This window comes from Coregonus lavaretus, assembly GCF_964263955.1.
Source record: "Coregonus lavaretus genome assembly, chromosome: 24".
Classification (NCBI taxonomy): Eukaryota; Metazoa; Chordata; class Actinopteri; order Salmoniformes; family Salmonidae; genus Coregonus; species Coregonus lavaretus.
Window position 1 is genome coordinate 22,977,285 of NC_140011.1, and position 27,097 is coordinate 23,004,381.

At 42.7% G+C, this 27,097-nt stretch overlaps 1 protein-coding gene across 4 annotated transcripts; it reads right to left on the reverse strand.

Annotated features, from left to right (window-relative positions):
* Positions 1-580: 580 nt before the first annotated feature.
* Positions 581-26,394, reverse strand: LOC311100036 (far upstream element-binding protein 3-like). 4 transcript variants are annotated; one of them, XM_084140777.1, is made up of 17 exons: positions 26,218-26,344; positions 21,410-21,521; positions 17,322-17,355; positions 15,314-15,363; positions 15,074-15,145; positions 14,653-14,710; positions 12,895-13,057; positions 12,499-12,597; positions 11,843-12,050; positions 11,218-11,318; positions 10,402-10,543; positions 6,446-6,606; positions 6,113-6,186; positions 4,233-4,309; positions 2,725-2,796; positions 2,403-2,533; positions 581-2,020 (listed from the first exon to the last, which is right to left on the reverse strand). In XM_084140777.1, exons 1-17 carry the CDS (start codon positions 26,314-26,316, stop codon positions 2,012-2,014), a joined length of 1,662 nt encoding a protein of 553 aa, XP_083996903.1. In that variant the 5' UTR covers positions 26,317-26,344; the 3' UTR covers positions 581-2,011. The 4 variants fall into 4 exon arrangements, with proteins under 4 accessions (XP_083996903.1, XP_083996901.1, XP_083996900.1 ...); XM_084140775.1 differs by having other exon boundaries at positions 1,868-2,011; positions 26,218-26,394; XM_084140774.1 differs by having other exon boundaries at positions 1,868-2,011; positions 11,212-11,318; positions 26,218-26,394.
* Positions 26,395-27,097: the final 703 nt, after the last annotated feature.

Below are 27,097 nucleotides of genomic sequence, written 5' to 3' on the forward strand. Positions count from 1 at the left end.
ATTAAAGACTCACCCAGACAGCTGTAATTGCTGCCAAAGGTGATTCTAATATGTATTGACTCAGGGGTGCGAATACTTATGTAAATGAGATATTTCTGCATTTCATTTTCAATAAATGTGACAAAAAATTATAGAAACATGTTTTCACTGTCATTATGGGGTATTGTGTGTGTAGTAGATGAGTGAGTAAAAAAAATAACTTTAATCCATTTTGAATTCCGGCTGTAACAAAATGTGGAAGTCAAGGGGTGTGAATACTTTCTGTAGGCACTGTAGCAACTAATAAAGATAGTATACTTCAACCACAAGAGAGGCTTGCGGAACATTTGAATTTGTGAACTGGCAAAGTAATGTTCTACAGAAAAAAATATATATTCTGTTTATATAACATACCATACAGTTTGACCTTTATATTTACCCAATGTATAGCGGATACTCTTAGTCATACAACAGAGCTCGGAGGAAAGGTGTCACAGTTTAAACCCAATCAAATCTTTAACACTTAATACTGGAATGTGACAAGAAAACCAAGATTTCAAATGGCAAAAAAGAAAACAATTTTAACAGAACACAATAAAGGTAGTCTTGACGTTTTTAATACACGGTTACCTGTACACATGAGGAAAAAACACTAAAATTAAACATTTCGAAATTATAATATCCCTTTTCATTAAGCAATGAAGTTAATACTAGATTCATTTCGTAACTAAATCAATCATACATATATTAGATCACACAAAGTAGAAAGAAAAATAATGAATTAAAAAGTTTTTAGCATTGGACTGTGCACGAGTCCACAGTGTGTACTGGATGGGGCATTAGGGAAACTGGGTGGTACCAAATAAGACAATTTTGATCGTAATACTTAGCATATAAAAAACTACAATTAATTATTACACAGGTAGAATCCAGAGGCTTAGCAGTCTTGAATTATTTAGGTACAAAACATACATAAAAACCTAGCATTTCTCATTTTTGTCCATAGCAAGATGCAACATCACATTTCAAATTACACATTCACGATCTTTGAACATTTTCAGTATGAAAACAGAACAGAAAAACAGGGACAGTTTTCCTGTGATAATGACTCCATGAAAAAAAACTTTTGATTTAATTATATATATTTTTTTAAATAAAGTATTTAGTCAAGTATCTGAGCATACATACATAGTTTTACAAGATAGCAAAGGCAAAAAAACTCACAAAATGCAACATCCCCTTTTCCCATATCAGATCATTGTAATAAAAAATTATTCATTACATTTTCATATGCCTAAAAAAAATTCATCTAAGAACTACAAGTTAAACGCCTGTCAAAATATTAGCGAATCCATCTTTGTTTCAAAAATGAAATAAGATATTGCACCTTTTTTAAACCAGAGTACAATAAAAGACAATGAAAAACAATACAAAGCACAACAGGAATTAAATTAGGAATTGACTGCCATTTGCCAACATCACTCGTATTTTGCAACAAAATTATACATTTTCCTGTAACAAAATATCACAGTTTCATCTCACTGAATTAAAATGCTTTTTGTAAAAGGAAAAGAAACATTTTTACACATTCTTAAAACATCTTATGACAAAACAAAAATTTATTCAAGACTGCTAAGCACATAATTGCGATTTTATTGCAACAGAACTAGAAAAAATAGATTATATTGCGTTTACTGAAATGTTACAACTCCGGGGTTCGTTTTGGCAATGTAATTTGAATCAAAAACGAAAAACTAGAAAACAAAACAGCTCTCTCATAAATCCAAAAAGGATCCCGGAAATTGTCCATTCAAAATAATGGTGTACACAAGTATTTAGTAACAATTAAATGTTCCTGATTTAGAAATATTCTTTTTATTTATTTATTGTATAAGTCATTCTACAGCTAGTGTTTCTCACTAAGAAAAAAGTAAAAGTCTTCAAGGCGTTGCAAATCTAGAAACCTCTGTTACAAAAGGTTTGTTTTCATCCTCTCAGTGATTCAAAAATCTTCAACTAAAGGGTGTCCTCTCTAATGATCCTGCAAAACAGGTTCACATCAGTGACAATGGACAGACATACATTTACAATGTACCCATACGTAAAAATGTATGCACACATGACTGTAAGTCGCTTTGGATAAAAGCGTCTGCTAAATGGCATATTATTATATTATATACAAGTTACAGTACATCTCCTTACAGAAACATAGTTAAACGCATCTACCAACACCATAATTGATGCCAGAATGGCTTTTACATGGGACATTTCATGCAATTTCATGCAACTCAAACTTCCGTACTTGAATGAAACTATGCCTTCAGCAACATTTTAAACATTCCTGAAGTACCACGCTGGGCACTAACAGCCCTCAGGGGGGAAGTGGGGTGGAGAGGGTGCGAAGAGTTGGGTTGGGTTCTTACCTGAAGGCCTGGGGCCTGTGTCTGCTGTGCACCCTGGCCATAGTAGGCCCCCTGCTGTCTGTAATACTCCACCCAGGCAGCACTGTAGTCCGGAGGGGAGCTCTGCTGGGAGCCGGGGCCTGCTGACTGGCCTGGGGAGAGGGTGAGTACAGGGAAGCGGAATGGGTGGGACAGAGGAAGGTCAGGGGAGAGGGAGGCACCAGAGCATAGAGCACTACTGACAGCATCAAACAGTGAGCAGATATCTACTTCCTCTGATGTTATGCACTCAAAAAGGCAAGTCTATTGGAGGAGTTTGGTGGCCATGTGGGTGTAGTCTTACTCTGTTTCTTGTAGTAATCCTCCCATGCTTTGCTGTAGTCAGGGCCACTGCTCTGGGCTTGGCTCTGCTGACCTGTGCACAATATAAAACAAGGATGAGTCAATACAATACACACCAAACGGGCTACCAAGATCTCCCCAATTAATATGTTTGGCTCCATAAATTCAATTTAAAATATATTCAGTTATTCAAACAAAAGCTAATCTACATGGCTGATAAAATCAAGAATCTGCTCACGTTACACCTTTGAAATGGCGTTGATACACTAAGCAATCCAGCTGCACAAACATGTAACCAAAATGGTAAACTTCTGACTTCAAATCATCGCAGTCAAATGGTGTCAAGGTGTCATGACATTTCTGCCCATACACAGTTTCTTTGCATGCAACATCTTTAAACAAGGGCAGAGGGAAGGTTTGATGTCTGGTTCCGAGGTGTATACTGCGCACAGGCGCTTGTGGACATTCCCAGCAAGGGAGAAAGGGGAGAACGGTTGCAGACAGATATACATTTGACAGATGGGTCACCAGTAGGGGCCAACTGTTGCTAGGCCACCCAAACCAACAAGGAAGCCAGTCCAAACCAAGAGAAAGGCTCAGTCAGCACTTGCTTCTATTAAAAGTATTATGAGACTATGAGCTTCAGTACAATGCCCTCACAAAATAACATATTACAGAGTACATGGGGCTAGGATCAATGAGACAGACTTAGTGGAGGTGTTACACAAGCGAGAAGGGGTAGTACACAATGTTAATATTGAGCTCCCTTCTCTGTTCTCCCCCAGAAGACTGACACTTGCCTATCTTTTTATAATATGGCTCCCATGCTTTGGAATAATCCATCTGGCCGGTCTGGGATCCATTGAGACCTGCAACCAGACAGATAACACTGTTGGAGGACAGAGTTACTGCATGACAGTCTTTCAATGGAGGCTGAGGGATACCATCCAGACATGGCCCGCTGTGTCCTATGGCTTGTGGCACCTACCCGAACCTATCCTAAACCCTAACTAGAACATCCATGGAGTGAAAATTGGCTTTGAAAAGTTTCTTCCCCATTTGACATCTCCCAGAATAGAGAAACAAAAAAAATGTCAGCCCCTATCTGGACGGTTAGTCACATTTTGAATGCGAGAACTACCCTGCCCCACTCTTCAGTTGTATTTAAATGCACTGCAGCAGCGCCAAAACCAGCCTTAAGTCTTTAATCTCTCCAATTCCCTGTGTCCTACAAACTTGCTGTTCAACTGGCAAATACTTTTTAGAGAAATAACATTGTGTTGCTTCAGTCAGCTCAGTAAGCAGAGCAGAGAGCATAAGACATAGCTAGTTTTAGTCCTCCTTCCACCTCTTTGCCTTCTTTCATTTCTCTGGGGAGGGACTGATAAGCCTGGCATTATTTTGATGATTGCATGGGCTCCTTATATAATCAAGGAATTGTAGTGAAATTGCAGACCGATATCAGTGTTAAGTGTTATGGGTATCCCACCCTGACCCTAACTGACTTACTGGGGTCCTGCTGGCCCTGAGGCTGCCATGTCTGATATGTTGTGCCCCATCCTCCTGCCAGGAATGTCTGGGGTCCACTACCACCACAAAACAAAGAGATATGCATGTTAGACAGTTTAAGAGACCTACGGTCACGGTTTATACAGTGGGGAGAACAAGTATTTGATACACTGCCGATTTTGCAGGTTTTCCTACTTACAAAGCATGTAGAGGTCTGTAATTTTTATCATAAGTACACTTCAACTGTGAGAGACTGAATCTAAAACAAAAATCCAGAAAATCACATTGCATGATTTAAGTAATTAATTTGCATTTTATTGCATGACATAAGTATTTGATCACCTACCAACCAATAAGAATTCCGGCTCTCACAGACCTGTTAGTTTTTCTTTAAGAAGCCCTCCTGTTCTCCACTCATTACCTGTATTAACTGCACCTGTTTGAACTCGTTACCTGTATAAAAGACACCTGTCCACACACTCAATCAAACAGACTCCAACCTCTCCACAATGGCCAAGACCAGAGAGCTGTGTAAGGACATCAGGGATAAAATTGTAGACCTGCACAAGGCTGGGATGGGCTACAGGACAATAGGCAAGCAGCTTGGTGAGAAGGCAACAACTGTTGGCACAATTATTAGAAAATGGAAGAAGTTCAAGATGACGGTCAATCACCCTCGGTCTGGGGCTCCATGCAAGATCTCACCTCGTGGGGCATCAATGATCATGAGGAAGGTGAGCGATCAGCCCAGAACTACACGGCAGGACCTGGTCAATGACCTGAAGAGAGCTGGGACCACAGTCTCAAAGAAAACCATTAGTAACACACTACGCCGTCATGGATTAAAATCCTGCAGCGCACGCAAGGTCCCCCTGCTCAAGCCAGCGCATGTCCAGGCCCGTCTGAAGTTTGCCAATTACCATCTGGATGATCCAGAGGAGGAATGGGAGAAGGTCATGTGGTCTGATGAGACAAAAATATAGCTTTTTGGTCTAAACTCCACTTGCCGTGTTTGGAGGAAGAAGAAGGATGAGTACAACCCCAAGAACACCATCCCAACTGTGAAGCATGGAGGTGGAAACATCATTCTTTGGGGATACTTTTCTGCAAAGGGGACAGGACGACTGCACCGTATTGAGGGGAGGATGGATGGGGCCATGTATCGCGAGATCTTGGCCAACAACTTCCTTCCCTCAGTAAGAGCATTGAAGATGGGTCTTGGCTGGGTCTTCCAGCATGACAACGACCCGAAACACACAGCCAGGGCAACTAAGAAGTGGCTCCGTAAGAAGCATCTCAAGGTCCTGGAGTGGCCTAGCCAGTCTCCAGATCTGAACCCAATAGAAAATCTTTGGAGGGAGTCCGTATTGCCAACGACAGCCCCGAAACCTGATGGATCTGGAGAAGGTCTGTATGGAGGAGTGGGCCAAAATCCCTGCTACAGTGTGCGCAAACCTGGTCAAGACCTACAGGAAACATATGATCTCTGTAATTGCAAACAAAGGTTTCTGTACCAAATATTAAGTTCTGCTTTTCTGATGTATCAAATACTTATATCATGCAATAAAATGCAAATTAATTACTTAAAAATCATACAATGTGATTTTCTGGATTTTTGTTTTAGATTCCGTCTCTCACAGTTGAAGTGTACCTATGATACAGACCTCTACATGCTTTGTAAGTAGGAAAACCTGCAAAATCGGCAGTGTATCAAATACTTGTTCTCCCCACTGTATTTATATTAATTGTTTTAGCATGGGAATTGTTAAATCATTGTTTTCATATTTTGGTCAGTGTAAGTATCAGCCGGGAAGGTAGATGAAGGCAAGTTAGACAAATGTAACAGTGGTAAAAGGTGGGGGGACCAAGAAGCTACTCACTTCTGATGAGGGGTAGCTGGTCCTTGGCCGAAGGGGTTCAGACCAAAACTGCTGTTGCCCCCCATTCCTGAGGCCTAGACGAGAGAGCGAGAAAGGACCGGAGAGACCACACTTGTGGTTAAACGGGGGGTGAACAGGCAAGGCCAAAGGGCAGCGCTGGCTGCTGACGCACTCCATTAAGTCCATTTGATGGATTCTTCATGTTTAACCCCGGGTGACATACTGGTGGACGGTAGGGCCACAAGAACCAGTTGCACCCCCCTTTGACATGTGCCCTCATGAATATCAGGCCAGACAATAGCTTTTTGGGGGGGAATAAAAAGGACCACCTACCCCAATCTTCTCATCGATCAGCTGGCGGGCCATCTCCATCTGTTGGGGGGTGCCGCGGATGGAGAAGATGCGCACGTTGGGGTCGGTGTTAGGCGGCGGGTTTCTCTGCAGCTCCACATGCGCTCCGGACTGCTGGTTGATGTTCTTGATGGTTTCTCCACCTTTAGGGAAGAGGAAATTCACAACCTGAGTCAGCAACAAGTGAGCAAGTTTAAATTTGACCTCCAATCAATCAGTTAGTAAAACCACCAACACAGTGCTTCCTCTGCTGTCTGATTCTATCCTCTAGGCTTCACCACACATAGCTAAACTCATCCGACTGGGGATTAGTGGTAGTGATACCTACACCTTCATCCCCACTCTATTTTAACATCCGTGCTAATCAGAGACAAAAGGACGACAACACTTCCTCCCCCACGCTGACGAATCAGACGGCAGCTTTCTGACGTGAAGGAGAGCAATTAAACCAGCAGGAAGAAATGAAACTTGGGGGAGAAAAGAGACAAATTAAAGCGTATCCTCTTTCTGGGATGTCGTTAGTCTCCTTTTGCTTTCCCGACTCCATGTTGCGTTGTGTGGCGAGGGGAGGGGGGATACAATTACAACCCCTCTCCCCCCTCCTGCCATCCCAGTGAAAGGAGCGAGGGGGCTGTCCCAACATCAATTACACATTTGTTCACTGGTGGCTGACACTGGGCTGACCCCAGCTGACCTCGCAGTAAAAACGCTCATCCAAACCTCTCCTCCTCCCGTAGCCTCTTCCCTGCTGCCAATAGACTACACATGGGCCATTAACCCATTGTCATCCAAATGAAACTTCTGCCTTAATGAAGCCATTATGAGGTCCCCCCAGTCAGACAGCAGAGGGGAATGAAGAGCCACACTATTCATTTCATGAACTGGGCCTCGCTGGGACCACATCATACGGCCTTATTATTGAGACTGGTTTAGTAAGCAGGACAAAAAGGAGGGGATACAAAGTGCAACTGGCGAGGGACTTAGGGTAAGGGTGAGGGAACCCAGACAAGTTGGCCACCAGTATGGGAACATCAACCAGGCGCTTAAAGTTTAGTGAGAATTAAATAAAATGTTATTTGTCACATGCTTCGTAAACAAAGTGTAGACTAACAGTGAAACGCTTACTTACGAGACCTTCCCAACAATGCAGAGAGAAAAAAATGAAATAACACAAGGAATAAATACACAATGATTAACGATAACTTGCCTATATACACAGGGCACCAGTACTGAGTCGATGTGCAGGGGTACGAGGTAATTGAGGTAGATATGTACATATAGGTAGGGATGAATTGACTAGGCAATGGGATAGATAAAACCGTAGCAGCAGCGTATGTGATGAGTCAAGACAATGCAAAAAAGGGTCAATGCAGATAGTTAACCAATAGCTACAATGACAAATATTTTGCAGTCTTATGGCTTGGGGGTAGAAGCTGTTCAGGGTTCTGTTGGTTCCAGACTTCGGTACCGCTTAACGTGAGGTAGCAGAGAGAACAGTCTGACTTGGGTGGCTGGAGTCTTGGACAATTTCTAGGGCCTTCCTCTGACACTGCCTGGTATATAGGTCCTGGGTGGCAGGAAGCTCAGCCTCAGTGATGTACTGGGTAAAATGCACAACCCTCTGTTGCGCCTTGGTACAAGCCATGGTATATTTAATCTAAAAACCAGTAGGCGTATAGTTCAACCCAATAAAAAAAAGCAAAAACGTTTAAAGTAGAAAAGATAAAGCATGGGAGTATGGGTGAAGGGCCTAAAATTAAACACCCAACACCTGCGGGAAGATTTTGGCATTGGCGGGTAAGATGCCCATTACACCAGCCACGTTGGCGGGTGGTCAGGGCTCCACAGTGCGAGCATTTCACTCGCATTTGTGAATAAAAAGTCAAGTATGATCACATTTATGGTAAAAATAAATGCTGCAGTAACTGCTTTCAAAGTATTTTTCTGTTTCGTTTAATAGCTGGTCAATTAATCGCACAAAGTCGAAGAACTACAAATCCTATATAGCCTATTCCACCTCGCGCTGCAACTCTGCCTAGCCGGGGGCTGTGCGCACGTAAAGACCAGAGTGAAAGACATTTTTAGAAGCGCTGCGGCACAGGCATAAAAGTTGGTCTAATTTACTTGAAACTAAAAAGTCTACTGAGGTGAGATTTTATCCTTGTGTTTCTTGGCAATTTACATTGTTCTTGTCTCAAGCTAGGTTGTTTTTCTATGTTTGAGTTTCAACTGCTAGGGAAAAGAAGACAATGCTTCTACTCGTCAGACTCAATATCACAAGCACAAACATGACTAGAGTCGCGCTACCTACCACGGTAACCTCCCGCCCTTAAAGGAGCAGGTGATATTTTGGTTAAAAGACTGTTTAATTTAATTTTTTGTGACAATGTACCACAATACTTCTTATTAATAATGCATTTATTGTTTTAGAAACATTACAAACATGCTCATCCATTGTGTTTTGTTGGTGTTATTTTAGCGGGGAAAAAATTATTTGGCTGGTAAAGAATCTGACTCGCTGGTAGATTTTTAAATCTACCTGCCACAGTGGCTGGTGGACCAAAAAGTACATTTTATGCCCTGTATGGGTAGGTGGGTGGCGTGAGCCCCAAGTTACCAGGCTCTGTGTGTTTTTGGGGGTGTAATCAGTGGGTCAAGCAGCTGCATAAAGGCATCGTAAAGATATTAATCACCTCAGTCTCTAAGGCTAGGCTGACAGGGCCCAGACCCACAGCCATATTGGACCAGTTCATATGCTAATGCAGGGAGGGGGGGTTCGGAGGGGGACGCAACGCCCAGGTTTATTTGCCCCCCCATCTCACAAAAGCCACTTGACATTTCTATTGCCTTGTTTCTATCATAGGTAAAGAGCCCCCCTCTAACCACGCCCACCACAGCACACACACCCATACGACAGGAACACACTCAGGGCTCCTCCATAGCGCAATGGCCAATGACTTTTAAAATAGCTGGCAATGGAGTGAGCATGAATGGCCAATAAGCTAATTCCTCTCATTCATTCCCTCACTCCACTCAATTGAGCTGAAAGGGCCTCATTAGATGCCAGGAAACCTTCCACGTGATTGAGGGCTGTTATTATGAACCTTTAACAATTAATGTCACATTACATGCATTATCCCTGTCATTAAGCCCTTAGGGACGGGACAGAATGCCACTTGTGCTGCATACATGAGCCAGGGGAGGGGGTGAGGTGAAGGGGTGATTGGAGGGAAGGGAGGGTGAGGGGGTGGCTGGACCCACACCATACTGGCTCATTGTGCAACTTTAAATGGCATTTCATCACGAGAGAACAAGCACAAGCTAATGGACTGGCAATGATTCACTTTGGGCATAATCAAGGTTCTTGATAAATTGCGTATGCCTCTTAAGTGATGAACACCACTGGTAAAAGAAAGACTCAAATGAAAGACGAAATTACGCATTAACGCTCGGTTTTCCCCGAGTAGGCACAGTTGGGGATGTCCTCAGTTTATGTATTTTGTACTTTTCCTTTTGAAAAAAGATCCCATGTATAAATACAGTAAAGTACACACACTAAAGGGTCAAAAAATATGTTTTGAGCAAAATAGTTTTTTTTGACAACTGAAAACTTCAAGGAGAAGGGCATTCAAAGAGTTGGTCTGATGTGACGTCATTGGCCTCCCACCTTGCTTGAGGAACAATATAGAACCAACGAGTAAATGCGCCCCTCTTGTTCCATTTCATACCTGGACCACCTATTGAGATGTGCCTTTGTTAAGTAACTCAGGTGTTAAATGGGGTGAAAAGGAGACTGGAGTAGGACTTTAAATTGGTTATTGGCTCACTCACAAATGCTTCCAAATGATGACAAAGATTGGTGGTTGTCAAGACCCATTACCAACAACAACAAACGTAAAACTACCCAAATTATTTACTCAACGTGTTTGCTTTCTCACCTTTTCCAATCACCAGGCCACACTTGTCGGCAGGTATTGAGTACGTCACCTCCTGCAGTCCACCGGGCGCACCCATGTTCCAGTCTCCGCGGCCTCTGCCCCGGCCTCTGGGCCCCACGGGACTCCCAAAGCCATCCCGCTCCTGTAGAGAGGAACCAGAGCGTGAGAACAGGCTCCTAAACAGACACCATAGCACACCCAAAAGCACAAACATTTGACACATTCCCCTCTAACATTTCCCCCCAAATATCAACAGTGAAGCAATGTCCGAGGTCAAATTAAAGAAATTAAATACTTCAGATTGATAGGCATTCTCTTCAAATTCATGTGACTTGCATTATTTCACCTTGGGCCCGATAGAAAGAGTAAACCCTGGGATATGACCAGGTGTGCCACCATGTGGGAGTCGGTATGCTCCAGGGTTGGAGACATGCCTCAGAGACTAGGCTCACCCACCCAGTGTAAGTTCTGTGCTCAGGGGCAGTGGATCAGGTGACAGAGAAACTAGTGAGGAGGTGGAGACCCACTGCCCTGTTACCTGTCTGTACACCTGTCTGAGGAGGTCCCCCCCACCACCCAGCCACATGGCTAGGGGGTCCAGAGAGGCTTGAGTCAGGGTCAGGCTGGCCCTGTCCGGGAGCCAGCCAGCTAGGGAGGACTGCTACACATGCAACAAGGAGTTTAAGGGGGGCATAGCTTACTTAGAAATACTGTAAGGCAGGAGTGAACCAATCTGATACATTTCATAAGGGGTTGTTTATTTCATGGCAAAACATTTAAAGTAAAAAAAAAATGGAATGAGTGCTGTACCTGTACCTGTGCCGTGTGGACCAGCTCGTTGATGAGGTGCACTGCATGCTGGCAGCGGTCAGACTGGCCCATCACCTGGGCAATCCGGTCGGGACTGATGCCATCGTCTGAAGGAGAGGGGGACACTAGTCAGAACTGTAATATTAAATGTGGTTCTTTGTAGCCCAGTTGGTAGAGCATGGCGCTTGTAACGCCAGAGTAGTGGTTTCGAGTCACAGGATCACCCATACGTAAAAAGTATGCATGCATGACTAAGTCGCTTTGAAGTTTAATCATGGCACAGACTCACTGTGAACATCACAGATTCTCTATGACAGGGTTCTTCAATTCCGGTCCTGGAGGGCCGAAAGACCTCTGTTTTTCATCCTCTCCTTCTAATCAGGGGCTAATTCAGACCTGGGACACCAGGTGAGTGCAATTAACTACCAGGTAGAAATAAAAAACAGATGTGTTTTTGAAGAACCCTGCTCTATGACATCATTTGTTGTTACGACCACCATGTGAGTCGATTGAAGAACAAGACAGGCAAACAGATTCCAGATCGATTGAAGATTGAGGCCATCACTAACCTTGACAATTGTATTAGCCAAGCACAACGAAAAAAGCGTTTAGTAGAGGGGGGCGGTCTCACCTGGTTTGAACTGGATCCTGACCCCAGAGTCATTCTGGATCTTCTTGATCATCTCTCCGTTCCTGCCAATGACGATGCCCACAGCAAACCTGGGGACTGCCACATCCAGGCTGCTTCCCCCCAGTCTGGATCCGAAGTCTCCCCTGCCGGCCCGGAAGTCTCCCTGGTCCTTGTCCCGGATTATCTCCACCACAAGCTCTCGTGCTTGCTGCAAAACACCCATGCCACCAGCACAGAAAAGGTTCAAATATAACATATTTTAACTGACATACAAAAAGGCTGATTAATACCTTGAATCCTCTCTCCTTGCCTCTTTCAAACGCATTGGTGTTTTTTTGACAATACTGCACATTTTAGAGGCCTTTTATTGTCCCCAGCACAAGGTGCACCTGTGTAACGATCATGCTGTTTAATCAACTACTTGATACGCCACACCTGTCAGGTGGATGGATTATCTTGGCAAAGGAGAAATGCTCACCAACAGGGATGTAAATGTGCACACAAAATGTTATAGAACATTTCTGGGATATTTTATTTCAGCTCATGAAACATGGGACCAACACTATACATGTTGCCTTTATATTTTTGTTTAGTATATGAGAAGGCGTGGAGCATGGATATGAAGGAGGGGAGCCAGGTTTGAGGGACTGATTGACCTGCACTTTGTAGGGGTCCCCAGTGATTCTCAGGGGTTTGTCTGCTCCAGTGGGCATGGGGCCATCCTGGATCATGATCATCTTCACTCCTGTTCTCTCCTGTGGGGCGCAAACAGGGAACACCACAAGGTCAACACAAATCAGAACTTCCTATTCCAGATGTAGAGGAAGCGAGATGGTTGAATAATGTTGACAATGAACCACTAACGAGTAGATATCTTAACACCCAAGGCTTTTGAAGAACTGCCTAAACTAGTGTAGTTAACTTCAATAACCCAAAACAGTTGCCTAAGACATTTATTTAGCGGCTTAAAAACTATCACTAAGACCGCGCATGTTCTTAGTACGTGTGTGCCTCAACCACAGAACCCACTACGAGCATCTCTTGCCCCATACCTGCAGTTGTTTGATGGTGTCCCCTCCCTTGCCAATGACAAGGCCCACTTTGCTGGCAGGGATGAGGATCTCCTGGATGGCGCTGTTGCCGTCCATCTCGCTGTGGAAGCCTGGGCCGTTCCGACACCGGTCCACAATCTGGCTCAGCAGCCTCTTGGCCTGCCTGGTGGGAGAGGCGGCGGGGCACAGTCCACTCAATTCCATGTTCATAAACAGCCAGACCATGCATACAAACTATACATGGTGGGTTTCTCCATGTGCAAAAACGATATATTGAATAGTGTCAAGAAGCAATTGTAAGGGGGTGCCTCCTACTAGCAGCACTACAACATTCATCTGGTGATGGCGATTAGGGTCGAGTTCAAGAGGGCACCAAGAAGAGCTGGGAAGATAAACCAACACCGCCTTCCTCTTACCGAAGCATTTTGCTTAGGTCTGTAATTTTCGGCAATTTTGCTATGAAAGTATCTGCCGGTCCCAGTTTCACTGTCAACTGCTGACACTCACTCCCTCTCCACACTGTGACACGGAGGAGGGAGAGATGTATTCTGAGAAGCATCAGCATATGACCGTTCTTCAAAATGCTACGCAGGAAAAATACAGCAACCAATGTTGTTCTAGTTAGAGGATAGTCACAGCTTTCTGTATTTCTCACCTCTTAATATTGAGTTCATAGCACCACTTTACAACCGGAGTAGGCTGTGTAGTATGGTTTTGATGCCCTCGCGGAGCCGAGCGTGCCATTTGCAGTGAATAGGCCTACATCACGTACACTAGGCATAGCGCTGGAAAGATTTTGTGGGACATTAGCCTACATTTACTGATAGATTAATCAATTAGCCTACATTGCTATATAGCAACAATATCAGAAGAGTTAGAAAATCTAGCTAAGTGTTTATTAGCTGGTGAATAATATAGCTTTTAGGCAAATATGCACAAAGATTTCGGCAAATTCAATACTATAGTATTGAGTAAAGCAATCTGAGGAAATTGGGAGGGTAGAGCGAGAGATCAAATTCAAAGATGGCCTAGTTTTTAATACTCAAGGGGAGAGGGACAATAGCTAGTCTCCATTTAGCTTTCACTCTGGAATAAAAAAACTACACAAATATCAGCGGGTGATTACAAAAAAGTAGCTGAGAGCCTGTCACAATTATTGCAAATACTTATCTGGTCAATCTGACAGTCGCAATAGCCAATTACGTATAGAGACCATTCATCCCTTCAAAACATCATTACTGATTTGACATAACTATTGAACATTATATTAAAATATGTGTTAGCCTGTGTGTGAAGAACTTATGCTTCATAGGCTATTGCATGGCAATCATGACCACATTAATATTGGTTTAACTCAGACCCAGTGACTCAGACGTGAGCACTTGGACCAGGACTTGAGCACTTGGACCAGGACTTGAGCACTGGGACTCAGACTTCAGCCATAGAGACTCATGACTCGACCTCGAACACGGGACTAGACCGAGGTTTAGTGACTCGACTACAACACTGTATTGCGATATGACCTCCCCGCCAAATAATTTATCATAATTAAATTGCCGATTTACCGTTATCACAAAACATTTCTATTGATCCCAATATGGTCGTATCCCCCAGCTCTAGTGCCACGTCGCTGATAGAAATGTCAGGCATAGAGCTGACGTTTCCTTACTCTACTTGACCAACAATACATTTCTATCTGATCACAATGTAGCCATAATCTTGGTACCAAGTCCCTGAGGGGAATGTGGTGTAACTTACTCAATGTTCTCTGGACTTCCAGTTAGGGTGCAGGCCCTGTCCATCATGCCTCCGCTGTCTGTTACACAACACAACAAACAGTTCCATTATCCAGACACACACCTCCATGTTAACAGCCTAAATGCTACCTTATTATTATTGATTAATGTTTATGAAGTCGCATTGGTTATTTCACTACAAAATGCCACATCAATGTATTAATTGTGGGCGTATATATGGTCGCAGACGGGATTTGACAAGGCTTCAGTTTCTCAAAGCTGAACCTGTTGAGCAGGTTATGTCATGCGCTTGCCTCGTACTCAGGGTGTGCTTCTGGGCCTCCTGGAAATGGTATCACAGACCTTAGTAGCTACTCAGTCAAGTACCGACATGACAGACTAAAGTATAGCAGGCCACTGTCTCTTCTTTAGGCAGAACTTACCTGCAGCAATCTGGATCTTGCAGCCTGACTCCAACTGAATTCTCGTGATCTGCTCTCCTCCTCTTCCAATGACTGAGTGTGGGTGAGAGGTGAGAAGGGAATTACAACAGTTAAAAGGTCAATATCCCAGCCCGTGTTAGTTTAAAACGACCCCAAACAGTAAATGTGAGTACTGTAAGTTGGAGACAATCACTAGAATGTCTGTGGGAGTATTATCAACAGCTAAATAGCTTTACTTACTGAATCCAACCATCTTATCAGGCACTTTGAAGTCTTCTGTCATAATAGCCCTGCAAGACACAAAGACGACAATCAATGACCGAGGCCCAAGTACAAAATCATTAAGGGTGTATACAGTATCTACTGTGATGTAGTACGGCCTACTTATAAATTATAGGATTTTATTATCATACTTATGAAAGCTTGAAAGGATAGTTCACCCCCAACCCAATGATACATCTCAGTGTTTCTCCTAGGGTATTCTCAGCAGCAGTGACAGAGTGAGGTTGGGGGGTTGGGTTGGTAGTGGGCGTGGCCAACGGCACGGTCTCTGACGATGTTGCTGCTTTAAAGCAAATCTCATTTTACAAATGGGGCTGAGACAAAATGTAAGGCTAAATAATATTTAACAATCTACATTTTATTAATCTGACTCCATCTAATATTATAGTAAAGCCACATGCAATAAGTATGCGTTTAGCTGACTAAGATCAAGAAATGGTCATGAGAAGCGAATGCAAAACACAAGTATTATTTAATAACTTTAAAATGAACACTACATTATACAAGGCCTAAAGCTTAAGTTATAAGGCAATACTGACATTAAGACAATAATGTAGGCACCAGAGAGGGAGAGTGTTCATGGCCTGAAAGGCCCTGCGGAGGAGAGAGTGTTCATGGCCTGAAAGGCCCTGCGGAGGAGAGAGTGTTCATGGCCTGAAAGGCCCTGGGGAGGAGAGAGTGTTCATGGCCTGAAAGGCCCTGGGGAGGAGAGAGTGTTCATGGCCTGAAAGGCCCTGCGGAGGAGAGAGTGTTCATGGCCTGAAAGGCCCTGGGGAGGAGAGAGTGTTCATGGCCTGAAAGGCCCTGCGGAGGAGAGAGTGTTCATGGCCTGAAAGGCCCTGTGGAGGAGAGAGTGTTCATGGCCTGAAAGGCCCTGCGGAGGAGAGAGTGTTCATGGCCTGAAAGGCCCTGGGGAGGAGAGAGTGTTCATGGCCTGAAAGGCCCTGCGGAGGAGAGAGTGTTCATGGCCTGAAAGGCCCTGCGGAGGAGAGAGTGTTCATGGCCTGAAAGGCCCTGGGGAGGAGACAGTGTTCATGGCCTGAAAGGCCCTGGGGAGGAGAGAGTGTTCATGGCCTGAAAGGCCCTGCGGAGCAGAGAGTGTTCATGGCCTGAAAGGCCTTGGGGAGGAGAGAGTGTTCATGGCCTGAAAGAGAGAGTAGGTACAGTATCTCACCAGAGCAGGTCAAGAACAAAAGACAATCCAAAAACCCTTTATAACATTGAGCTGTTTGGATTAAAAATCTGAGTTGTTGACCAATAGTATTACTGTAAAGTGAACCTCCAATCAGATATCAGACCTACAGGACCTAAAGACAACAGAACCTCTGCTTCAAAGAGGTGTGACGAATTGGGGGATGTGGAGAGCAACACAGAATAGTAAATGGCTTATGCCATGTTCTTATGCTATCTGACTGACATTTTTTGAATTTTAGATTCCCCCTGACTGTCTAGTTTTTATTATGGTGATTGTTCGTTCTCAAAGATGATCCATTCTCTTTTCTACATACATTATATCTGGTTTGAGTCGTTTAAGTTTACACTGAAAACGTTTTACTGTCACGACAAAAATAAAATAAATGCATCATCTTTTTTGGAGTGGCGGCAATGAACTAGCAGTGGCGTGCTAAATGAATATAGGAGAAACACTGCATCTTGTTAGGTTGCGCCCATGTTTCCCATTCATTTGGATTTATGCCTGTCGATTTCTACACAACATGGACTCCGCTCGACTTGAGACCAGTTTTGAGACATTAAAACTTCAAACTAGGTATTTCTTCAATTAATGAAAGTCTCTTTCTGTGCCAAGTTTGATGACAAGAAGAACAAACAGGCCAAGACATGGGCATATCTGAGATGCTACTGGATACAGGGGCAATAGTGAGGTTCACAGCCTGATTGATCTATCAATCAATATCTACTCACACATCCATCAATACAAATAGTCATTTGAGAAGACGAGTCTCACCTTTGATGTACCATTCCACCCAGCTGGTTACCTACTGAGAAACGATAGAATGGGAAAATAGGAAGGGGAAGAGAAAAGGGAAAAACAATTAGCTTGAGACCAAATTAACTCCAAATCACTACAAAACTCAAAAATACAAAATAACCATTTTAGCTGCAGGACCAAGAGGAGTGACTCCGGGTAGATTGGATAAAAAAACAGATGGAGATGGCTCTGTCTGACACACAGCAGGGGTGTGCACTGCTATGGAAATGAGGCGTGTGCATGGTTCAGAGATAGTACCCGGGTCACTGGTTATCAGCGCAGACATGCATTTTGACAGGTTGCAATAAGCAGTGGACTTAAAGGGTCACTGAATGATATGGTGCTACTGACAGAACACCATAAACTGATATCTACAAGGTCCACTACATTTTACGGTCGTTTGCACGTATTTGGTTGTTGGAAATGCATTGAGGTAAAGAAATGAAATGCCTATGAATATAAAGCGTGTATGATGTGGTGTCAATTCACAGACATTACACTGCAGAGGCCTTGCGCTTAGCGTAAACGGTGTTAAATAGTACCATTTAAAAATGACCATTAAGGACCTAACAGGGATGACCGATATATTTATACAGCAAAACAGCCGACTGTTCATATTTTGTGTAGCTTAACCTCTACGGGATCGGTGTCCCGTATACAGGACGGTTGAGCTAACGTGTGCTAATGTGATTAGCATGACTGTTGTAAGTAGCAGCAAACTTTCCAGGACATAGACATGTGTTATATGGGCAGAAAGCTTAAATTCTTGTTAATCTAACTGCACTGTCCAATTTACAGTAGCTATTACAGTGACAAAACAGCATGCTATTGTTTGAGGAGAGTGCACAACAACAAAAAACGTATCACGGCAACTGGTTTGATACATTCACCTCTGAAGGTAAATAATGTACTTACATTCAGTAATCTTGCTCTGATTTGTCATCCTAAGGGTCCCAGAGATAAAATGTAGCCTAGTTTTGTTTGATAAAACCCATTTTTATAATCAAATGTAGGAACTGGATTCTACAGTTTGAACCCCTGCTGTCTCTGGCTCCACACCCACTCCGCCATCTAGATGTGTTAAAGTTAGTGTATAAGCTAATGATCCATCATGTATGACATTCCTGGGAGTGTGTAAACTTACATTTTTTATTACCATATCATTTTTGTATGTTCTCTATAGTTATGTACATGAAAATGTATCAATTGACCAATTCAGCACATTTGGGCAGACTTGATACAAAATAGTCCAGTATTGCAATGCTTCACTGGATCAATCTGAAACTTTGCACACACTGCTGCCATCTAGTGGCCAAAATCTAAATTGCACCTAAACTGCAATATATTGTGGCCTCTCTCTTGCATTTCAAAGATGATGGAACAAAAACAAATAGAAAACGCATGTTTTTTTTACATTAATTTCACATTTCCACACACTTCAGTGTTTTCTTTCAAATGGTATTAAGAATATGCATATCCTTGCTTCAGGTCCTGAGCTACAGGCAGTTAGATTTGGCGAAAATTGAAAAAAAGGGTCCGATCCTTAAGAGGTTAACCTTAAGAAACGAAAGAGCAAATTGTTGAAAACAAGTGATTTGGCCAGCCAAACATCCACCAGAATTGCACACAACGTATTCAGCCATGCATTCAGAGCTAAAATATACCAAACCATGACAGGATAAGAGGACAATAACTGACTGGAGTTTCCGCTTCATGGACATGAAATTGCCCAAATCTACATTTTGGGTGCTTATGGTTAGCCACACGAAACATTCCACCATTCTGCAAAGCCACACCCTTATGGGTTAGCTACAATTTCAGAAGCATGAACCGCCAACTTACAAAATAATAATGTGATAACTAAGGACAGCTTGCCAAACCTGCTTGGTGAATTGAAAACATTTAGTTGGTAAACAAGATAGGCTAGTTCAAATGTACTGAGTGCTCCATTGTCATATGCTTCTAAACAGAGACTGTTTGAGTGAGTAGTATGTAGGTAAATACTAACCTACAGAGTGGGAAAACTATGAGCAATGACAGATATACACTTTAGATACATGTATTAGGCCATGTCATGAATTCGTTCGCAGACAAAATACTGTGTACATTTGAAATCAGAAAAACACCCACCGTTAGGGCCCAAAAAAAAATGCAGATGTTGGAAAATGAAAATACATTTCAGTTACATTTCTAGTTTGACAGGCTTCAAATGACGAGAACAAAACAGAATTGAGCTGAAATGTAAATCGAAGGCTTCAAAGCAAAAATGCATAGTAAACCATGTTTACACTGACTCTTGTGACCATCAGACAATACCTCTTAATCCCTTATTAGATTAGGTCAAGCCATTTTCTATTTTATAACATCCTAATTTCAAATGCTCAGACAGAACTGCTTCCTCTGGGAGAGGCTGGAGTTAAGTCATGAGTAAAGCCTTACATAAGGTTTAGCTGACTTATGTTGCTCTTGCTTTTACTGGGCCTGTAAGCTTGGAATAAGGTAATTTTCCACATCAAGGCTTTTCCCCCCCCATGAACTGGTCTCATCTCATCCCCTGCAATTCCTTCAAGGCAGCTGGACTGCTGCAGCCCATTTGCTGAACTGATTCAGCAGCAAGATGGGGCAAACACACTAACACCTCAGAATTACAATTCCTATTTCCTATAACCACTGCCATAGTAATGGTAGTGTGATCGTGAAGCCAATGCAAGTTCCTTAATGTAGGGCTCACTCAATTGCAATAAAATCCAGATATCAGCTGTGCTGTCTATTGAATTGTTTTAAAATCGGTAAATACACTTAATTGGCATAACAAAAAGTAGCCATAACGACAATGGTTACAAAAATGAATCTGTTTATGAATAGCAACAACTGATATGGGCTCAATCAGCATTATCCACATTTCTAGAAGCACAGTTCCTTTTTCTCTACTTGGTGGACTTGCCTCTAACCACAAACCTGGTTCACTTGCTGCTGCTGGCTGCACTGGGCCCGTTCTCTCCCTTACAGCTTTGGAGGCATGTAACCTGCAGTTTGTGGTTTATCAAGCAACCAGTGTCAATCAATCATATCTGTCGCAGCTAGAGCATCGCTCTGCAGGAGGAGGAAGGGTTAGAATGAGAAATCCCCTCAATGGCCTCTTTGTAACTAGGGATCTGCTTCTGTTCTGACCTAACAGTTAATTTACTTTGTGGTGGTGGACAGTAATCCTGCCCTGAAATAACACAGGACGAGGATGAGAGAGCTCTGACTGTCTGAATGGAGCTACAGAGAGTCAGAGCACTTCCTAACTCCTCCTGGCTAGTGGTTACTCTTCCCACTTCCACATTTCCCCTCCCATTTACACAAGGCCAGCCCAGATCCTAGCCTGCCCACTACTAGTACAATGCCATGTCATTCAAAACGCAACAGACCTGCTATCCAGAGGGCCCCATTGCTCGACATAATAATAATATAATATGCCATTTATCAGACGCTTTTATCCAAAGCGACTTACAGTCATGTGTGCATACATTTTTACGTATGGATTGTCCCGGAGATCGAACCCACTACCCTGGCGTTACAAGCGCCATGGTCTACCAATTGAGCTACAGAGGACATACATACTGCCTAGCTCCTACACCTTCCACAAATAGGCTAGGCTACATGACATTGAATATACATAAACAAGTGACAAGATCTCTCACATTACGTAGTGCCGTCACGACTGATCTCTTGATCTGGGGTCGCTGGTTATCCAGGTCAGTTGGCTACACTACGGTCTCAAGACAGCGGATATATGGAGTGGATTTAAAAGTGTTTGCAATGGCTCGTCAGACAACAGGGTTTGATTAAGCCAACACTATTTGTTAAGTGTTGTACTACACTCCTCATACAGTATGGTAAGATTGCATAAAAACCAGAAGGACACACTCGAGTGCAGCGCTCTTCCCCAAAGCCATTTACAGAGTACCCAGTTGAGTATACTGTAACTGGGTAAGTGTTATAGCTTAAGTTAAACGGGAAGATTGTTTTGTATGGTGCATGAGGGAGAGGGGAGAGACGCACTGCCACCGCCGGCTTACCTCCATCATCCATTGAGTGCTTCTGGCCTCCGTAGCCGTAGAGAGAGGGGTCTAGGACTGGAGAGGAGTTGTTCATGTGGGGCATCTGGTCACTTCCCATTTTAGCCGCAATCTGAGGAGACAAGAGGGATGTAGAGAGAGGGAGGGGTAGAGTGAACAAACTGATAGCAGCACATAACCTGTCCTAGATCATTTAACTAGTTATATCATTAGAAATGTTTTATTTGATCTTTATTTAGCCAGTCAAACTATTACCCAAAACGAAGTACTACTTTTCAAGTTTTAATTTCAGTGGTCAACAGAGCCATTTTTTACTCTCAGTACCCTACAACTGAATTCAATTGAAAGGCAGTAACTACCTAGTTATGAAACTAGATATAACAGCGCCACACTGCCTGCAACTCATCGCCCAAAATTAGCACCTTGCCAACACCAATTAACTACATGTATTCTCCGCAGATTGACATTCAAATCAAAACGGTGCACAAAAGCATGAGGCCAGTTTCTCCCAAACCCCTCATCTGCCACTACCTCTAGCCTTTCAAAAAGTATAGAGTTTCAGAAAATGTTGGCAACATGAAAATAAAATGACACAAATTAGAGGCTGACAATTAGAGCCTTCCATCAACTTCAGGCATCATTATCTACTTCAGAGCCACCACAGAGCTGCCTGCCGCTGAAAGTGAGAGGGGAAAAACAGCTTTCCAACATGGCTCCTGTTCCCAGTTAGGGCTGAACTGGGTAGGGGGCCACGGAGGGGGCTGAGTGAGGGCTCCACCTCTTCCCTAGAGCTAAACCTTCTTTCTGGGAAATGTCGGGGATGGTATGTCAGCCGCACACTGATAAATCAACTACCTGGCAAAAGGCTTGGGCCTAGTAGACTAGTATAGTCCTCTGGCCTAGTAGTCTAGTAGAGTCCTCACAAAACAACTGCTGCCGACTATCAAGGGGGTTTGGGGCAGGCTAGGTCCACGAGGGAAGAAATGCCAGAGGATATTCTGATGCTCAGGGAACATGCCCTCGAAGTTGGTGAGGCCTGTTTGCCAGGGGGTAATTCAGCCAATCTCTGCATACTACACTATGGTATTGATGTTAAGGTTCTTGAAGTAAAAAAAAAAAAAGTAACTCTTTATTTTACATAAAGGACTTATCTACATTGACATTTGCAAACATATGCAGCTATATCAAAAACAACATTGACAAGTGAAAGATTCTCCGGGTACTATAGTTTTTGGCCAGTAGTTCTGAAAGTAGCGATAGCTAAAAGTGGTCCCTGAAAATAAATTGCGTACTACATCACATATGTGCACGTGTACCACGTCATTGCTCACTCGCTCTGCTCTGGATGCATCATGTGCCTCTTGCTAGATGTCAATGGTGAGGGGCTGAAGCTCATTGGATTTAACTCGAATTGATAGGGGGCTGGCACACGTTGGGGAAAATGGCGCAGCACAGCCTCCAGAAAAACAGTCACTTTCAAACAAGGGATTTTGTGGCTAATTGAGGTAAAACAGTAATTCTGCATGTATGAACTACACGTTGACACATCCAGCCCAAAGCTTTTTCTATTATTCCAATTCTTAAGTTTCGTTTTTGCCTCTTACTTTCGTTTTTGTCCACCAGCCTCAAACAGCTAAAAATACAATATTTTTGGTTATTGAAATTATATTTCACAGCGGTTTAGATTGTACAATGAAATTAGGCGAATTATTAGAATTTTTGCAACCAGTAAATGGAAGAGTGATTTCTGCATATTGCACCTTTAAGCCGTCCCGTGTAGCTCAGTTGGTAGAGCATTGCGCTTGCAACGCCAGGGTTGTGGGTTCGATTCACACGGGGGGCCAGTATTTAAAAATGATGTATGCACTCACTAACTGTAAGTCGCTCTGGATAAGAGTGTCTGCTAAATGACTAAAATGTAAAATGTAAGGAGAAATTACATGTATTTACTTGACCAGAGAGAGATTAGCAACTCATCAGCAACATTGAATGACAGTAGGCCTACTGTTCAGTCACAGTACCAGATACAGATATACAGGGCCTACAGAAAACATAACGTACTAGGGCTATTTTGGGGTGGTGTGCTCCTTTAAGAAAACAGTAGTGCTGAGCGAATAACCAGAATTCTGGTTAGGTGTGTTTTCAGTTTTTTTAAACTAATTGACCTACATCTGTTAAATTATTTGAATTCAATTTTGTTTTTCTGTGCGCTCAATGTGCAGTTTTCTTGAGATAAATCAGATCATGCCAGGACTGTGCGCTGTAGTAGGTAGTTGTAGTTTCCAATAGGCCAATATTCTACATAGTTTAGCGAAGAAAACATGGTAATTAACTACAATGACCATCATCCATTGTCTGGTCTGTATGGGTCAGTCACAGACAGGGAGAGAAGAGACAGAAAAACACGATTGAGAGAAATAGAGAGCTGTTGCTTCGCAAGGTATCTACCTGAAAATACATTATCTAAGTGATTGAAAATTGGTATTCAGCAGTCATAAAATGATGCCTTATTTACTTTGAAGAACTACTAAAATAGTGATTTTGTCAGACAGCAGCTCTATAGAGATGAGATTACTTGGAATTAAATAAAGTCATCAAATAAAACAAACGTAATATGCACAACTGAAATATTTTATTAAAGTAATGTGAATAAATCATGGAAATTATAAGCAGTCAGTAATGGGCAGTCACTACCATATTGTATGAATAGTTGTATTCTGTTTTATAGCATTCAAACCACATAATGCATTTAATGTTTAAAAACATAATTGAAACTGAAAACAGTGATCATTTTTTTATAAATCTAACCGAAACTGACCTCAAAAAGCACTAATCGCTCAGCACTAGGAAACAGTGTTTTGATATCTTTGGTCTCTGTACAGGCAAGCAGTGTCTCTGGTCCAGTTGTATTTTTCCCCCTACGGAGTTCATAAAAGCTAAATGGCCGAATGGCATGGCTGTCCTATTCCTCTTCTCAGAAGCACAGACCTGGGACCTATAGGGAAGCCGCAAGGGACAGCATGGTGCCACGGTTATCAGGGGGTCCCACAAGCGTGGTGCATGAGTACAAAGCCACACGCGCTTGTAGCGCATGGGCACACAGCTGAGAGAGTGGGGGAGAGACCTCAGGCATTATGAAATCGACACCAGAGCACCCAAACATGTGCTTATGCCATATGCTCATCTGGGTTTATTCGCAGGAATGTGTCTTTGCCTGTCAGGGCGATTACTTTATGAATATATGAGTTGTGTCCGTTATGGTAATGAAGACCAATAGTTGCTTTTAAAATATGTAGTTAAGAGGATTTCAGCTAATTATTTTCTTAGTCTCAGGGCCAGGGAAATATGACAAGGTGAGAACAGGTGTGGGTTTTAGCCCTGAGAGTCAAGGCTTCATAAGAACTCGGCCCTGAGTGCAGACACTGACTAGGAATGAATGGGGAGCAGTTGAAAGGGTTCCTTCACTGTGTGCAATAGCCTATGTACTGAAATAATAAATTACAATAGTCAGCTCAGGAAAATTTCACCATGTTGCATGCATGATACTGGCATTTTAAATTGAATAATTTGCACTGCAGTATCTATGTAGCTAGGTGTGGTTTGATGGTCAATTGTAATATTGTAGTCTACAAATGAGATAGCATTGCGAATTCAGAGGTGTTTTGGGAGGTTACAGATCAATACATTCTGATCAACTACAGTACCTAGCATTTGTTCATCACCTGCCCAAATGACATAAGCGACGTACTTTGAGATGTCAAGAAGTAGCTAGTTAGCTAGCTAAACAAATGCATAAATAATTATGAGGTTACAACTCGTTAGCTAACTAGCTAGATAAGGTTAGATAACTAGCTACCGGTAGGTAATTCCAAAACTGGAGTTACGTTATTGTAACATTAACGTTAGCTAGCTAACGTTAGTAGCTACTGAGTGATAACGTCCAATACTATTTAGTGACGATATTATTAGGCAACGCAGTAGCTAGCTAGCTGACACCCTACAAACAAAAGTTCAGTGATCACATTTTCCACTAAGTTAGCTAGCTAACATTAGCTGTTGACGTTGTAATGCTAGCTAGTTTTCCGTGCATGTTAACTGGCTTAATTTGTATAATCGAGGCTAGCTAGTTTTGCTACCAAACTGAATCCCTCGATAGCTTAGCAGCTCGCCAACGTTAACTAGGTACTGAATTCTGAAATTGTTTGACATGGCTACATCGGTGTAGTTCGCTAGTCAACTTATTTTATCCAGTGTAAATGAGCGATTGGTTGCAATTTAACACATCGAGTTGACGTTTTCTGCTAGCAAGCTAACTTTTGACAGCGCGTGGCTGAAATCAGCTGATATTCTGGCTTCACCACGAAACTAGGCCACGATCATACCGGTAGCTTGTCGAGGCTAGTGGTGGTAAAATAGTTAGCTAGTGCTAACTAGCTTCAACTTATGTGGCTTTACAACAGGTTGCAATTTGTTGCTTATGCCCTGCTTTAAAGTTACCCTCACCTTAGTTTCATGCAAGTGATTTCTATGTTGCGTCAATCATGCTTTGCCTGATTAATTTGCTTGTTCTTTTGACTTTATGTGCGTGTTTTGGCCCGCATTCTCTTAATCTGCAGGCACAGCCATGCAGTCACTTGGACCTAGTGTGGCTAGTTAGCTAGCTATGCATACGGGAGAAGTGTGTTTTTAGAGTAAAGGGGGGTCTGTGTGTACGCTGGTAGAAAAAAGTGCACTCCTCCAGCACGCCGAATGGTTTTGTTCGTTTCTCGTCTGAAATCAATTGGTTTCTCTTCGTTGTAATGAATTACCTGTCGGGCCCGGTGTAAAGCGTCGGCGAAGCCATCTGCTTTCGTTCCAGGCTGAACCACCGAGGCCTGTCCCTGTACCAACTCCGCCATCATCATCATCCCTACTACAACAGCTCAGCGACACACCAAAAAAAAAACTTGAGACTAGCGAGCAGATCAAGCAGCACACGCGCCAACCCCAGGAAGAGGAAGCTGTGCCCCCTTCTACACAATACCGCGAGATTCAGAACCATCCATTTTGGATAGCTGTATTTTCTGGAATCACGCGTTACTTGACAGATAGCGTGACCATTTTAACCGGAAGTAGTACTGATGGAGGTCAGATGGGTCGTCACTAGCTACCACAGCCACAAAGTCATAAATTCCGCCTATTTCTACATTTATCTTCTTAAAGATGCATTTCCTGGTTGCAAAAATTATAATAGTTCGCCTAATTTCAGTTTATGTGACAAAACAAGCAAGTATAGTGTAGAGAATCATTGTACCAATTATTTTATTTTCAGCTGTTTGAAGCTGATGTACAAAACCGAAAGTAAAATACGCAAATGCGAAACTTAAGACCAGGAAGCATAGAAATAGCGTACGTTGAACACATCTACATAGGAATAGCGCACATAGAACATATCTACCGCTTCTAGACTTTCTTTCAATGAGAATGACAGATCTATGACTCATATTTCTATGTGAATTTGATCAGGTCACCCAAAAAGTTACATATTGCAGCTTTAAAATGTGATTTTAAACCTAACCTTAATTACACTGTTAACTTTATGCCTAACCGTAACTTTAAATTAAGACCCAACATATATTTTTGTTTGTTTTCATTAATATTTACAATATAGCCAATTTTGACTTTGTGGCTGTGGTAACTAGTGGAAAC